Raw genomic sequence first — 14,751 nt, forward strand, 5'->3', positions numbered from 1 at the left:
AGGGTTTCTTAAGGCGCTCTCACAGTGGCTTCATGAAAGAGCGCTCTAGAGCATACCGACATTCACAGTTGTGGCTGGTCCATGGACATTTCGATGTCAGAACAGACGAGCTTTTCCAGCTCTCTTCAAGCTGTTTTTCACGACATCATTCTTGGGTTGATCCTCCATTATTTTTTTTTAATATAACAAAAATGACATTACCCACGGATTCGGCAGTAAGCTTTGTAGGAGTGGGGAGACTACTATCGTAATCTGGAGCTTTGATCGTGTAGCAGGATTAGCTAACCTTCCTCACAATTGAGGGAATCCCCCTTGTACAAAAACCAAAATATACATGAAGCACTTAAGGGCATTCATCGGTATTTCCTAGTGGCGAAAGATACAACCTGAGCTATGATTAATTTAGCAATCCTTTGCATCCCTTCTTCTCGAAAGCCTAACCCAGAAGTTAAACAGAAACGACCCAACAAAGGACCAAGCGCAGAGATGGGAGACATAATAGAATGGACTATACATCCAAAAGATCATGTACACAAAGGGCTGATAACGTGTCTGAACTTTCGCACCCGAACTATATCTTACAAAACTTGAGGGCATGACACCAAAATAGAACTGCCCTCCAAACCAGCCATCCCGGCATTAGCATGAGCTTGTCATCTCGCTTTCTTAACTCCTGCACCACAGAAAACAATGTTTGGAACAGGACGGCCCAAAAATCACAAGAAGGGTTATCCAATTGGAGCATCTTGTATTTGCCTATCACGAGAAAATAAACATCGTAAAGAAGTTACCTAGTGCACAATAATTTGAATGCCCCGCCATAATTACACTAAAAGGAGTGCCTATTAGACTTATAAAGACAAAAATCAAGAAAGAGTAGCCTATCCTGCAACATTTAAGAATCCAGCACAGGTATACATCGCCATCTCCTTGTCTATAGAAAGGGGAACTTAGCATGTTAAACTGAATTTTAGTTGATGGAGAATCGCCACAAAGTCTCTTGGACACGTCTGCAAGGCTAAATCTCCTAGATAACTTTAATTTCAACAGATGAGGAACTAATTTAAACAGCAACGGTATCGCTATCTATTCCAAGAAAAAAAAAAAGATAAGAACTGCAACAGGACCTCCAAACCTTCTCTTTGGAGGGTACTCAAGGTAGAACCATTGGTGCTTAGTTGTTGCTTGGATTATCACCAGAAATTATATTTGTATACACATCTGGGGGCTCTATCCCTAGTTGTTCCTTTAGGATAAGGAATGCTGATTCTATAGGTGGGGTTTTTTCATTATTAGATCTTCATTCTCCTGATGAGAGAGAGAAAGAGAGACGAAGACTTACTGTTTGAGCGTTTTACGTTTCGACAGAATTTACTGCCACATAAACACTGGAATGCATTGAGAGAATGATCATGGCCATCAAACTCAACACCATAATCCTACAAGGGCAAGAAGCATTAGGTGTACAAACAGTAGGCATCAGAATAATCGAATAATGCAAGTAGGACAATAATAGGTTAAAACAGTAGATCATAACCTCTTGAACCAGTGGGCAACATCCAAACAAGCAATTTACTACAATCTTCTGTACTTTAAATAGAGAGACACTACTCTAAAATAGCTTTTGCAAAGTGCAAACTCTGGACAAAAACTTGTTATGCATGTAAATTTGGACTGCATAAGCTTCAGTCCGATTGTTATTATATGTGGACAAGGTACAAACAAAACGTACATTCCAATTTCCTTATTCCAGGTTCAATATTGAAATGTCTGAATTTCTTCATCACTCATGGACCCTTGCAATCCTATACGGAGACCAAGACGATATATATAGATGCTTGATCTGATGGATGTAAGCACAGATGATAAGGCAAATGCCTCAATCAAGTCCTCAAATATGCATTTCAATAACCAAACCATTAGTATCTAAAGACTTGGGCAATCTTAAGATTGATCAAAACGCTCTTGATCACTCAAGCACTTAATTCAATAACATAATCAATAGATCACTAGGGAATTATAGAACCTTCCGTTAAGGCTGAAAGATATCAAAAAGGAAAATTTCACTTAATGTCACAGCTTGTGACACAATGCAAATGAATCGGACTCGACAAAAACATAAATGACGCCAACATGACATCACTGGTAATTTAATGATACATCACATATCTCAAGTTGTAAAAATGAATAGAACTTATACAACATTTCTTAAGTTGTAAAACTGAATAGAATGATATGATTTGTCTTCTATTCTTAATTTATGGTGAATTTGTCGAAAAGTACAGGCTGAAGATTTTGATTGTCAAAACACAAGCAGTAAAAATCAAAGAAAGTCATACAATTATACATTTCACTTGTACAACATTCAGACAGGTCAGTCATCCTTCATAGTCCAGTGAAAGCAACACAAAGACAGAATATATACAAAACTGTACTAAAATCAGGTATAACTCAACTGACTCACCCAAGTCAGCTCTTCCAAGGCCTGTATTTTTCTAGCAGTGAATAATGCGAGCTGCAAGAAGAGTTTATACAAGATATTATATTAGACCATCTCCTATAGAATAATAGTTCCCAAAATCAAAGAAAATAATGAAGATCGAAACTTTTCATACACGATAGTAGTGATGCTTTGGGGTCTCCACCTCAATTGGGATCTCAATTAAATTGGCATCATAACATCTAGCAAAATAAACAAGAAAAATCAAAATTGCCACATGTGCATGTATATTTGGTAAAAATGCAGACTAAAAATTCATAAATTTACTGCACAGCCCATCCTACCCAAGCTTTGAACTTTCATGACATTTAAAACTGAGACTACGGTAGCCGAGATATAAGTCCACACATAAAAGTGAACCAAAAGAAAAAACAGTACATGTATTATGTTCAAGAAGAAATTATGCCTGATCGAAAAAGGTTTAAGAAAATCTATGCCTTTACAAGCTCCTCTAACTGAACAAAAGTCAAATTCAACAATATTTAAGGTCAACATACTACAAGTCCAACAAACTTTTTTCCATTATCAGTTAACAAACCTTTTCCGTCGATCTGTTAAAATCAATCCAATGACAGAGTTATGCCGATAACACGAAAATGGTGCATCTAACATGGAATGTAGAATTTTTAAGACAAAATCAATTCATTGTAACTAAACCAATAGGTTCCTGATGATAACAGTGATACAGAAGTTCTGATTGTGGTTTCTCTTGGAGATCATTATTTTTCCTCTTTTGACAATTGAAGAAGCCTTTTCTTCCAAAGCGACACCAAGGGAGTACCAACCTAGCAGGGTGCTTGCTTTTAGTTTCTATAACAAAGGATGAAAAGAGACAGCATAGAGTAAGTGAATCCTCCATTTCATCAGGAATTATGTTGATGGTCACCAGCATGTAAGAGTTAAGTGATAGTTTTGACATCATCAGACACATAACTAGTCCCTCCAAGGGACCAAAAAAATAGGTGAAAACAGCACATTTTTCCAAAGCCTCTGATGCTTACAGCTAGAATCTCACAATGAGTCCGTTACAAGTTAATCCCTATCAGCAAATTAGCTAGGTATTTGAGTTCTTTGGCGGTAGGGGGTGAGGCAGTAAAAGATAAACACATTAGCCCAACTAGCAACTAGCCTTCCAACATCAAGAAATGGAACGTTCTCTCATATGGCTTCCCTATCAAAGAATTTTACTCGAAAATGCAGTTCCAGAAATGGAAAAGGTTAATTGTAATCAAGTTAAATCAAGGAGTCCAAAACCCTACAGTACCGATCGGGGAAAGACCACGACTGGCTTTTACCTGAATTTAAGAATGGGCTGCACAACTCTAAAGGATTGGAATAGGTTCAGTCTAGCCCTCTGACACCCAACAAATTACCTGGGCAGATTTTCCTTTTCCCTTCCCACCTTGAAAGCTTTCCTTTTCCACCACACATGAAGATATCTCAGAGAGGTCTCAACCAGAACCATCATAGTTTTCCTTTTCAGCCTATGCTTGACAGCCAACTGCCATGAAATTTGTGAAAGCTCTTTAAACCATCATCGTCGTTGAGATTTAAGTTCCTCCAAGCTATGGCCAAGAAGAGCTTGGACCTTGGATAAAGATATTTAGTGTTTTTTGGGTTATTGTCATCTCTAGGTGTCAACAACCAATTGGAAATTCTGTAACAAGCGGAAGCAAATTATGCTTTGGTTCAGCTGAAGGTGTATCCATATGAGTACTAATCAATTTCTCTTGCTGATGCCCTTGATTTGGGAAACATGTTCATGATTTAAAGATCTCAATGCTCCGTGTATATGGAAAATTTAGCTGGTTTAGTGCTTTAAATGTGGTACGTCGTTTTGTTCAATTGGCCTTCTACTTTAAGTTAGTTTTCAATGCCTTTTCTCACAAGCTTGAAGAAGGGGAGAACGCAACAAATCAGAAAAAGCGGAGCAGAGTTGGGGTCTGATTTCTACAGTCACTCAGGAAACAATAGCAGTTCCATGCCAAGGCACTCAACTCAGTTTCACCAGTTTTAATACAGGAGTTCTACAATGAATGAATAAGGAAATCCTTTCCAGGTGCATAGAATTTTTATGCTGTTTTGAGATATAAGCTTGCAATGCCCAGCCAAAAGTTGGATTCTCAAAGCTTTAGACCAAAGGACTTACGCTAAAAAAATGAACTTTCTGTCAAGAGCTACATTTACGAATTAGGCCATCCAATATTGAGTAATTTCCATCTTATAGGCAGATGCAATAACAATCGAAGAACTCAAAGACCAAATAAACATAAGAATGCTTCTTCTCAAAACAAACAAATACCTATGGTTGATAAACCTAGCAATGTTTCCAAAGGTTGTTGAATCCAGACAAAGAGCTTCATCATCCTTCACACACATGGAGCTCCAATCAGAATCAAGGAGCACCTGATAAGTACATTTTGCAGCGTCGCCCTTCTTTGAATTTCGCTCGTGCATTTCCTTGGTGGTTAATATTTCACCAACGTACTCACATACAAATGCACCTTTAGGCAGTTCATCCAGTGTCTGCAGACCCCACCCTTTTCCTTCGGGCGTCATAAACACCTAAAAGACAAAATCAGTCGCAAAAGAGTACAGGCTTAAGCTTGAGGGTTCCAAAATATTAAGTCGCTCACTGCAATAGTAACTGGAACACTTTTAAGAATGATAATCACGACAAGAACCAAATATGACAGGTACAGCTACACTAGGCAAAAGCTTTAACACAACACAAAAACAATTTTTTACCTGCAAATTATAACTTATGCCCCGCTGCACCACTCGATTGCCACAATGTTTACCACAACCACACTTTCTCCAGCATTCTTTGATAAATTTTCTCTTCAGGTGGCCCTTGCACGGTTTTAAAAATTCATAATCTTTTGACTTTTCTAGAGGGCATTCCCGACAGTACAAGTGGTGGCTCTTTTTAGGGTCCCGATTGACAAAAATACACTTCTGCAAAAAGGCTTCCTTTACAAGACCTTTTACAGTGTAAATAAACTCACCCCCATTTGCACATGCACAAGCACAGGGTACCGGTGAAGGCAGGCAGTCACCATAACAATATGAACAGCAATTCTCATTTCTGATCTCAGAAAGGGAGAAATTGAGAGAAGCACTAGAGAAAGCCAGGCTTTGGGGTATGTAGTGAAAGGATGGTGGACACTGATCATCGATCTTGTTAACCCATGGTATTTTTACTCTTTCTTCTCCTTTGGCTATGTCATTGACATCATGGAGAGACCTCAGATCAGTAGGAGTTGACTGACTCTTCGAGAAAACCACCAGACTACGCGAATCAGTGTCTCCATGTTCTTCTGACAGCTTCCTTTGACTTCCAGCACAATCAATTGCGGTACTGTTTTTGTTTATTTTCAAGTGATCATTGCTACCATCTAAAGACCCCGGCAATCTTGGAATTCGTGGTGCAGCTGCCCCAATTGATCCTTGAACATCAGGAGATCCATTGGCAGCATTACTGTGTACAATGGAGTTTGTTTTACGGCTTCCAACATTGAGAATGTCCTGCATAACAGATCTCTGTAAGGTATCAACTGTAGGGTCCATATTGATTGATAGTTCTCTTGATGTATCAGTAGAGTCGCTTCCTAACTCCAGAAAGCATTGGCACATATCTCTCATCAGTTTCGAGACAGAAAAACTGGGGTCAATGATTTTATGGGATTGCAGATATTTATCCTCCATCAACTTTAGAACCGCATCTATACTAGGCATATGAAAGTCTGCTCTTCCACAGGGAGAGTTGCAGCTCAAAGTAATTTTTACCTCTCCCAAGGGCGAGGAGGCAATCTCTAGGTTGGTAGGAGATTCCTCTGCAATGTTAGCAAGCTCATGGTCGTTCCTATACTCACTTGATGATGTGCAGACAGCTGTGCCTCCTCTTCCACCAATCATCTCCTTCCCAAGTGCAGAATCTCCTTTATTGATTGGATCTACATGTATTAACCAAACGACATCAACAAACACCACTAGACTCCGAAATTACAATCAGTATTTAATAAGACAGCCCTAATAACAATAAAATGCACAGTAACAGCCAATTCAAGAGTTTTCCCTTCCAAAAAAACCCAACCGAGCAGACAAGGATTAGTCTACTCAATCATCTTCTTTTTCTTCTTGGCATTGATGGAAAACATAGAACAACAGTAAATGGAGTCAGATACTTCTCTATTAAAGGCTAGTAAGTTTGAAACTTTATGCTTTTGGCTTTCAGAACAGCATATTCTAAATGCTTTTGTCATATAGATCCATACTTTAGCCTGCAGACAGTTTAAGAATGTAAGTTGGGCACCCCCTTGCCTCTTTGCTCAGTAACTTCCTAATTGAAGTATGAAGGGAGACTATCATGACTAAGTGGAATTAATTGGGAGTTCTGAGAGTCCTGGCCACTTGACGTTGTTAAAAAAAGAAATCTATTTTCCTTGAAAAGATAGAACCAAAAGGACCAAGTGAATGAAAAATCAGGAACAGTACATACATAAATCTTTGTTTAGTAGTTAGTACATCCATAAATTAATTGAATGATATCGAGCTACTAAAGTCTACTTAACCATATAAGAAGACGATTCTATTGTCATTGAACATGCATAGACATCACCGGCGGCATTTCCTTCTGCTCAAGAAAATGAGAGAGGGAACAGAAAAAAATGAGGGAGGGAACAAGAAAGAAAGAGATGGAGGATGAAGGGAGAAAGAGATGGGGAGCAGGCAAAGGGTATGAAAAGTCAGAGAATGTAGTTTCTTTTTTCCTCATCCTCATCAATGATCTGAGTCACCTACAGGCCCAAGCAATCATTCCCTCCCCTCACCCGAAAGAAACTGACAAACTTTAGTCATTATGCAGATGAGTCAACAAAACTACAAGACCAGTCAAAACTAAAAGACCAGTCAAACAAACAAATTATTAAGTAAACATGGACCTGGAAGTATAGTTGCAATAGGAGTTTCATTTAGGGGCTCATCATCATCATAAGTCTCATCCTTTAGATCATTACATGGCCTCTCAGGTATAGAGCTTCTATCGATCAATTGAGGAGAGAGAGGCCCCTTTCCTTTGTCTCTGATTCTGATAGAAGCATCGGAGGACATTACTGAACATGTTTCACTAACTTTAGTAATAGATAGCTGTGACAGGTTGTTTCTATCAATTACTGCCAAAGCCATGGGAGAAATGGGTTGTTTTCCCTTGTTCATATTATTTTGCTGGACTGAAGAAGATTGGATTTCTTGCCGCTCAACCATAGGCTGGAATGATGTTCTGCCTAATTGAGAGTTTTGATTACTAGGAGAAGCAAAGCCCTGAGATTCTTGGTTTCTCGACCTCAATCTTTTTAACGGGCGTTCAACCTCATGCATTTGAGCTTCTTCCTCCAAGTCATCCTCCTACAGAGCCAAAAAGAGAAGAACAAAAGTTATTTAAAGATGGTCAAACAGTTGTAGTCACAATAGAGCAGATCACATACATCTGCAGCACTTTTTCGCTTTTGCACCTCAACCTGTACAGCAGATCATAAACAAAGATGAGAAAAGCAAGCTGGAAAGAAGAGGTGCAAAAGAGAGGGAAACATTGATGAAGCAAATATAGACCAGTTCTAAGGATCCTGCACCTTATCATCCTCCTCATCGAATATAGCATCCGCAAGAGCTCTATAGTTTTCTTCTTCAATCAGCTCCCACTTCTTTTCATATAATTTCAGGAGTTTCTTCAGCACTGGTTTCACCTTGTCTTCACTGATTCCGATAGCCCTCATTGCCGCAAAGGCTGCCTTTACTTTGGGGTTAGGTGCCATAACTCTTCACGCTCTTGGAAGTAAAGAGGGCTTACAATTGTTGGAAGAGCCTACATTGTCTGAATTGTGAGATACAAGCTCCAGAGAGCTCCACATATAATTTCACCAAACACACAACTTCGAGACAAAAAAGATCATACCAAGAAAAAATGAAAAAACGCTAGCCTGCAGTGACCTTATAAATGAATCAAAAGGTGCATCACCAAGAAGAACATTCAAAAGAAAAATTAAACAACCTAACAACACCAATACTAAGTGAGACCAGAGCATGCATCCCATAATTGATTTACAAAGCAAAAGCTGAAGAATGTGAAGACTCTGATCCCTCAAACTATCTTCCATTGCATTCTTATTCTTTCCAAATGCACCACGAGGCACAAGGGGTTTACACTCAACTAGTTTTCATAAGCAAATCTCGTTTAAGCAATGAAAAATTAACATAAAGAAGTAGCAGAAGATAGGCATTACAAGACAACAAAGTGAAGCATGATTCGAAAATATTGAACAAATTCTGATGAAAATTACAACAATGTTGACCATTTATGTATATTCCTGTAAAAAAGGGTGTCCCCAGCACATGGCAGCACACATGGCTTATTGCCACGAGAGGGTTGGGGAGATTCCTTCGTGTCAAAGTAAACCCTCAAAATTGCTTTTGACCTTTTTGGAACTCATTAAAGCTGGACACTTTTCCACCCTTACCAAGTTACCACCACAAAGAACAAGCATCAAAGTTCTACAGTAAATGCAAGGCCCAAAAGGGTCAGCCAAAAGCACTATGCAAAACCGATCCTGGGAAGAGTGTTGCATCAAGTTTTTACAGGAATGTTAATGCAGCAGCATAACACGGACTTTTCACCCAAAAGGGTTTCATGCTCTAACTTCCACAGTAACTTCGAAAGTTCCTATAATATGAAGAAATACAACCACACAAGCATATTTTTTTCAAACGGGTCATCTCAATACAACCGGAAGCCCTCCAAACGACCACACTGCAGACCGAGCGTAGAGCTCAAAAACAGCTGCACCCAGCTCCTTAAGCTTTCTGAAGGCACGGACCTCCCACCACCGAAAAACCCCAGAGAACCCACATTCTCGACAGACCCGCTACCCGACTTCCCCGCGCGCCTAACCAGAGAGGGACCCAAAACGATCGGCGACCCACTCACCCCCCCCCCCCCCCCCCCAAAGGGCTCAAATGCACCAAGCAATTACGGCGACAAGCCCATCTTTCGAACGGCACGAAACTTCTCGGCAGGAACGAACGATGATGGGTCGTTCGAACCACGCGCCCAAATGCAAGCGAAAATCGAAGCAGAGGAAGCGACCGCGAGAAGGAAAACGAGAGATTGAAGGGCGGGGCTTACCAGTTCGTGCGCAGGGAGAGAGGGAGTGTCGATAGGGTACGAACGAACCACGGTGGCCGCGCTCGTTGAGGAGGCCGGACGCTCGCCGTTGTTCCTTCGTCTCTCTCTATATAACGCCTTCGAGAGAGGGAGACGAAGGGGTCTGATTGGACGCAGGTTTTGTCGAAACCCTGCGCCGGGAAATGGATAGCCTTGTCCCCGCTTTTTCAATTCTTCTCCGGTAGCCGGTCCGATTCTCCCTGTTTGGTTGCCGGCGCAGGCTTTTGTGCTTTCCTTGGATGGATTTCGAAATGCCCTGTGGACCGGACCGTCACAGAACCGAACCGGATCGGACCGCGAAAATTCGATCGGACGGAAATAGAAATCGAAGAAAATCATTTTACAAATCGGAACTGAAACGAACCAAATTGCAATAATAAGTGCAGTCGAGTTTCAAAATGCACTAAAGAGAAAAATTAAGTTCACGAAAGATTTCAAACAAAGCTCGTGGAAGAAATCAATCGCAGTTTGGATATCATGCTCTCAAGTTGAACAAGGAAATGTGTATTTTCATGAAAATAAAACTTACAAGGCTTCAAAATAATTTGATGGGTGGAAGCAAATTTCAATCAATACCCAAATTTATATTCTTTTACTTTCGATATTGTTATCATTTTAGGATGATGTTACCATCGAGGTCGGCGATGATTTAGGTGAGCATTTTACTCCGATCGGAATAAAAACAATTTGATCTTTTATTTTTTTAATTTTTTGTTTCTTTTTTTTCTTTTTTTCTTTTCCTTTTCTTCTTCTTTTTTTCCTCTTTTCCCTCCGCTGGCCATAGCTAGGGCCGCGGAGGTTAATGCTTTAACATAGATGAAAATTAAGGCGTAACGTATTTTTCTCGACCAACTGTTAGAGGTTGTCTCATAAGAAGTTCAAATTGAAGGGATGTATCGAAAAAAGAAGAAAAGGAAAAGGAAAAGAAAAAAACAGAAAAAGGAAAAAAGAAACAAAAAAAATTAAAAAGTAAAAAACGAAATTGCCCTTATTCCGTTCACCTTCGAATGAAGGCTACGACGGCCCTTACTTTAAACTAAATTAGTCACTACCCTATTTTGAGATTGATTGGGTACTTCATGCCCTTATTTCAAGCACGTTGACAATGATCGAAAAAAAATGACCAAACTTTGGGTATTGATTTGAAATTTTCCCTTTAATAAAACATGAAAAGGATCAAAATAATAATAATAATATTAACGAGTGTAGCGTACTTTTCTCGACCCATTTGTTGGAAGTTGTCTTGTAAGAAGTTCAAATAACACGTACGATTTAATTTTCGGTGGTCTCAATCATGGGAAGTACCATGGCCCAAAAAAATGAAAAAAAATTGTATGAAGTACCAAGAAAAATACTAAAGTTAATACCACGAAAAACTCCAAATATGTACATCTGTGTCAAATTTACCCCAAACTAATTTTTCGACCATCAAAAACCCCAAACTAATACACTTATAACAAATTTACTCCAAATTAATTTTTTGACCGTCAAAAACCTCAAACGGATACATTTGCACATTTTGTTAGTTTCCATTAAATTGGATTAATACCTCAAAAAATCACAAACGGGTACACTTGCGACAAACGGAAGATAAAACCCAAAACCGGTATATCCGTCACCTATCGCCTGTCATTTAACAAAGTAATTTAATAATAAAATTTAAAGGAAACTAACTGAGGGTAAATTTATCACAAGTATACTAATTTTGGGTTTGTTGTGGTCAAGAAATTAATTTAAAGTAAATTTATCACAAATGCATCAATTTAAGGTTTTCATGTTATTAACCTAAGATACTATTTTCTACATATTGTATGCTCCAGCATGTAATACAGATTTCAGGTTTTTATTTTTTTTGGGACAAAGCAACATGGGATAATGAAATGAAAGGTTTCACGAAGTGTTTGGATTGTCTGGTAATTCGATTTTACATTTTTTCCCTGATTTTTGGGGGAGAAAATAGCTAGGAACTCAAATACTTTTATTTGGCTTGATAAATAACATCATACACATGGGTCATGCCCATTAGTTGAAATCCAACTTGAAACCCTCTTCTGCAGTTTGGCGCTCTTGGAATAGGAATCAAACCCTTGCTCGTCATAATTTTTAAGCACTTTGCTCCGACCAGTCCATTTTCTATTACTTTTATGTGCAATCAATCTCGAGCTCCAGTGGCCAAACAATCAATCTCGAGCTTCATTTCTTTAATGACGACGATCTTCCATTATTTCTGCTGCGTTCAACTTCAACGCATGGTCGCACGACGTCACGAACGTGTCAGAGAGTGACAACGACAACTGTAACACTGCTTCTCCGTTCATCATCCTAACCAACCAACCGGCCACCCTCGACAACGCTACCGAGTATTACTTCGTTTACACCTTTGCTAATGCTGAATGTTGCTCTCCGGGCCAAAAATTAGTGGTTACCATAAGTGAAACTTCTACCAGCCCGACCTTTAGTCCATCGGGATCCCCATCACTACCAGCCTCAACCACCGGCACCACCACATCTCCGCCACCACTTGGAAGTGATGCTTCATCTCTCGGTATGCCCTGCTATTCCTGTTCATGTCCATTGCCAAAAGCTTATTATGTTAGCCCATAATACATAAGGATCATTATTTCTACTAGAAATAGGTGGACTATTGATAGATTGTGAGATGTTGCTACTCGTCATTAAGGTGAATAAACTCGTTAAGAGGCTTCTTCTCGCAATTCCAGCATGATTCGTACAAATAACAGTGCTCAAACTTGTAACAGTTCATAAGTTTCTCTGGAATATTTATATGGTTTTGCTTCAAAATTCTGAAATTCGGCTGTATTCGCAGTTCCTGATGAAGACCAAGAACTCTGGAAAAATTAGAAAGCAGCAGGAGACAAAAACTTGCATACTGGAAAGTCGAAACAGAGCATCACAAGAACAAATACACATTGGCGTAGCCAAAAAAAGGAGCATTGGAATGACTAATGAACAGAAGAGTACATCGCGTGGTGACAGGATAAGCGGTGTAAATCTTGTTAGGATCAAACTCCACGCATAAACAGTTCAGTGAGAATTTAAATTGACAATGAAACTATGAACTCACTCTCGCAGACTTGCAGCATATCAAATTCACACCCTGTGAAATTGGCTTGAAAGAACCCGATGAATTCTGGGGCATCGAGAGCGCCATAAATCCAGCAGTATGATCTCTCTTCTTAGCCTGTGTGTTTTTGCACTTTGCCTCCAGAACCTTCCTTAATAATCCACATGTTAATAATTATATTACCTCGAGCAGTCATATGAGAACAGACAGAAAGGAGAATTACAGTGCAAATATCTCATAAGAACAATGAAAAACCAAGTCAAGCAATCAGGAAAAGCAAGTATATTCACATCATTCCTGAGTGTAGGATTTCAATTGTCCACCTTAAGAAACTGAAATGACCATGTTCAAAGGGATTTCTTAAAGAGCTGCATGTTCTTTCAATGTCTCGAAATTTCTACCGCATCAACATCGCATATAAACTAGTATGCTATGGCATTACAAGAATCAAACAGAAGATATAAGTTTAACTTGCCGTGTAAACAAAAAAGGCACGTTTTTTGATGGTCCTAGACCATGCAACAAAAGGGCTGCCAGTATAATGTCCATGATGAAGAATCATAGTGGATGACAGTGACAAATGATTTTTCAAAGGGATTAGATGATTCTGTCTCCGACAAGGGCCTTACATCCTACCATCATGAATCATTCACTAGAAACATAAATCACTCGACAAAGTACAAAGAAGAATCACTCACAGATGATTCAGCAGGACTGCCAGCTTCATTCCTGCCATTATCAAGACTAAGATTTCTCCTTGTTTGGGGTCATTGCTCGGTTTAATATCCAACTCTCACCAGAACGTGATCTCCTTGACATCATAACTAACAAACTACGATAATTCTGTATAGGGAAAGCTCCAGACAATTCAGGTATTGCTTTTAGCGACCTGCATCTGGAAATATCTAGAGCTCGTAGAAGCTCCAAGTCTCCAAGCCCTCGAGGCTCAGTTAGTTTGTCGCAGTTGTGCAACCAAAAATTGCAAGTTCTAACACCCTGACAAATCTGGTAAAGACCCGATTGACGAGCATCGTGAAATTTCTACAGTTTCTGGGTATCTCAATCTTTAGGGCCCTGGGATATCTGAAAGTTCCCAACAGACTGTCATTATCAAGTTGCTTCAAATTTCCAAATTCCAACACATCTGAAAATTTTGCTAGCGACTTGCATCCCTTAATACACATACTTTTGCAGGATGAGAATTCCTCTAGGCTTTGAATGTCATGAAGCTTTGCACAGTGGTTGATGTTCAACCACATCAGGGTTTTCAAGGACGACAGGTCCGGAATCTTCCTAGGGAAGTGCAACGACAGATTTCCAGTATTACCAATAATTCCAGCCCATCAAGACCACCAATTTCAACTAGACTCTTGCATTGGCAGCATGCAATGCCCTCAAACTCTTTAAACTAGAGAGCTTTGGTAGTCCTTCGATAGATGTGCAACCAGATATATGCAATCTTACCAATAAATCCAACCTATCAATACTGTGAAGCCCAACTAGACTCCAGCAATTTGCAGCATAGAATTCCCTCAGATGTTTTGAACTTGAAAGGTCTGGTAATCTTTTGATGGACAAGCATCCAGATAAAGCTTTTCGAAGATTCTAACCAGTCAAGGCCTCGAACATCAACTAGATTCTTGCAGTTTGTAGCGTGAGATTCCCTCGAATTTGTCAAACTGGAAAGGTCTGGTTATTTTTCAATAGATATGCTCCCAGAGATATTCTATCTTGCCAGTAAAAACAACCTGTAAAGACCATGAATTTCAACAAGATTCCAGCAATTTGCAGCATGGAATCTTTCCGGTGCATCCAGAGATATTGAACCTTTCCAGTGATTCCAACTGGTGAAGGCCTCGAACTACAACGAAATTCTCACAGTTTGCAGAATCTACTTTCTTTCAGACTCTTTAAACTTGAAAGGTCAAGTATTGAATGGGCATGCAA

At 39.5% G+C, this 14,751-nt stretch overlaps 1 protein-coding gene and 1 long non-coding RNA gene across 6 annotated transcripts; both read right to left on the reverse strand.

Annotated features, from left to right (window-relative positions):
- Positions 1-375: 375 nt before the first annotated feature.
- Positions 376-9,818, reverse strand: LOC115694653 (histone-lysine N-methyltransferase SUVR4). Of its 5 annotated transcripts, XM_030621742.2 has the most exons (11): positions 9,681-9,808; positions 8,131-8,363; positions 7,987-8,019; positions 7,444-7,906; positions 6,290-6,456; positions 5,249-6,028; positions 4,803-5,065; positions 2,616-2,682; positions 2,465-2,515; positions 1,343-1,439; positions 376-673 (listed from the first exon to the last, which is right to left on the reverse strand). In XM_030621742.2, exons 2-11 carry the CDS (start codon positions 8,311-8,313, stop codon positions 654-656), a joined length of 2,124 nt encoding a protein of 707 aa, XP_030477602.2. In that variant the 5' UTR covers positions 8,314-8,363; positions 9,681-9,808; the 3' UTR covers positions 376-653. The 5 variants fall into 5 exon arrangements, 4 of the variants coding, with proteins under 4 accessions (XP_030477602.2, XP_030477601.2, XP_056171109.1 ...); XM_030621741.2 differs by lacking the exon at positions 376-673 and having other exon boundaries at positions 680-1,439; positions 8,131-8,372; positions 9,681-9,818; XM_056315134.1 differs by lacking the exon at positions 376-673 and having other exon boundaries at positions 680-1,439.
- A 1,953-nt stretch (positions 9,819-11,771) lies between these two features.
- Positions 11,772-14,077, reverse strand: LOC115694660 (uncharacterized). The gene is made up of 3 exons (XR_008817377.1): positions 13,503-14,077; positions 12,805-12,951; positions 11,772-12,280 (listed from the first exon to the last, which is right to left on the reverse strand). It is a non-coding gene; the product is annotated as an uncharacterized LOC115694660 (long non-coding RNA).
- Positions 14,078-14,751: the final 674 nt, after the last annotated feature.

The sequence above is a fragment of the Syzygium oleosum genome, unplaced genomic scaffold, assembly GCF_021117445.2.
Source record: "Syzygium oleosum isolate NSW1041296 unplaced genomic scaffold, Sole_v2.1 Sole_v2.10, whole genome shotgun sequence".
Classification (NCBI taxonomy): Eukaryota; Viridiplantae; Streptophyta; class Magnoliopsida; order Myrtales; family Myrtaceae; genus Syzygium; species Syzygium oleosum.

Excerpts from the sequence above, each read along its gene's own strand:
- LOC115694653 (XM_030621741.2), bottom strand. The coding sequence starts at position 8,313 with ATGGCACCTAACCCCAAAGTAAAGGCAGCCTTTGCGGCAATGAGGGCT. Across the intron at positions 5,066-5,248 it reads GCATAAGTTATAATTTGCAG|GTGTTTATGACGCCCGAAGG; the intron begins GTAAAAAATTGT and ends TTTGTCTTTTAG. Across the intron at positions 1,440-2,464 it reads CCTTGGAAGAGCTGACTTGG|GATTATGGTGTTGAGTTTGA; the intron begins GTGAGTCAGTTG and ends TTGCCCTTGTAG.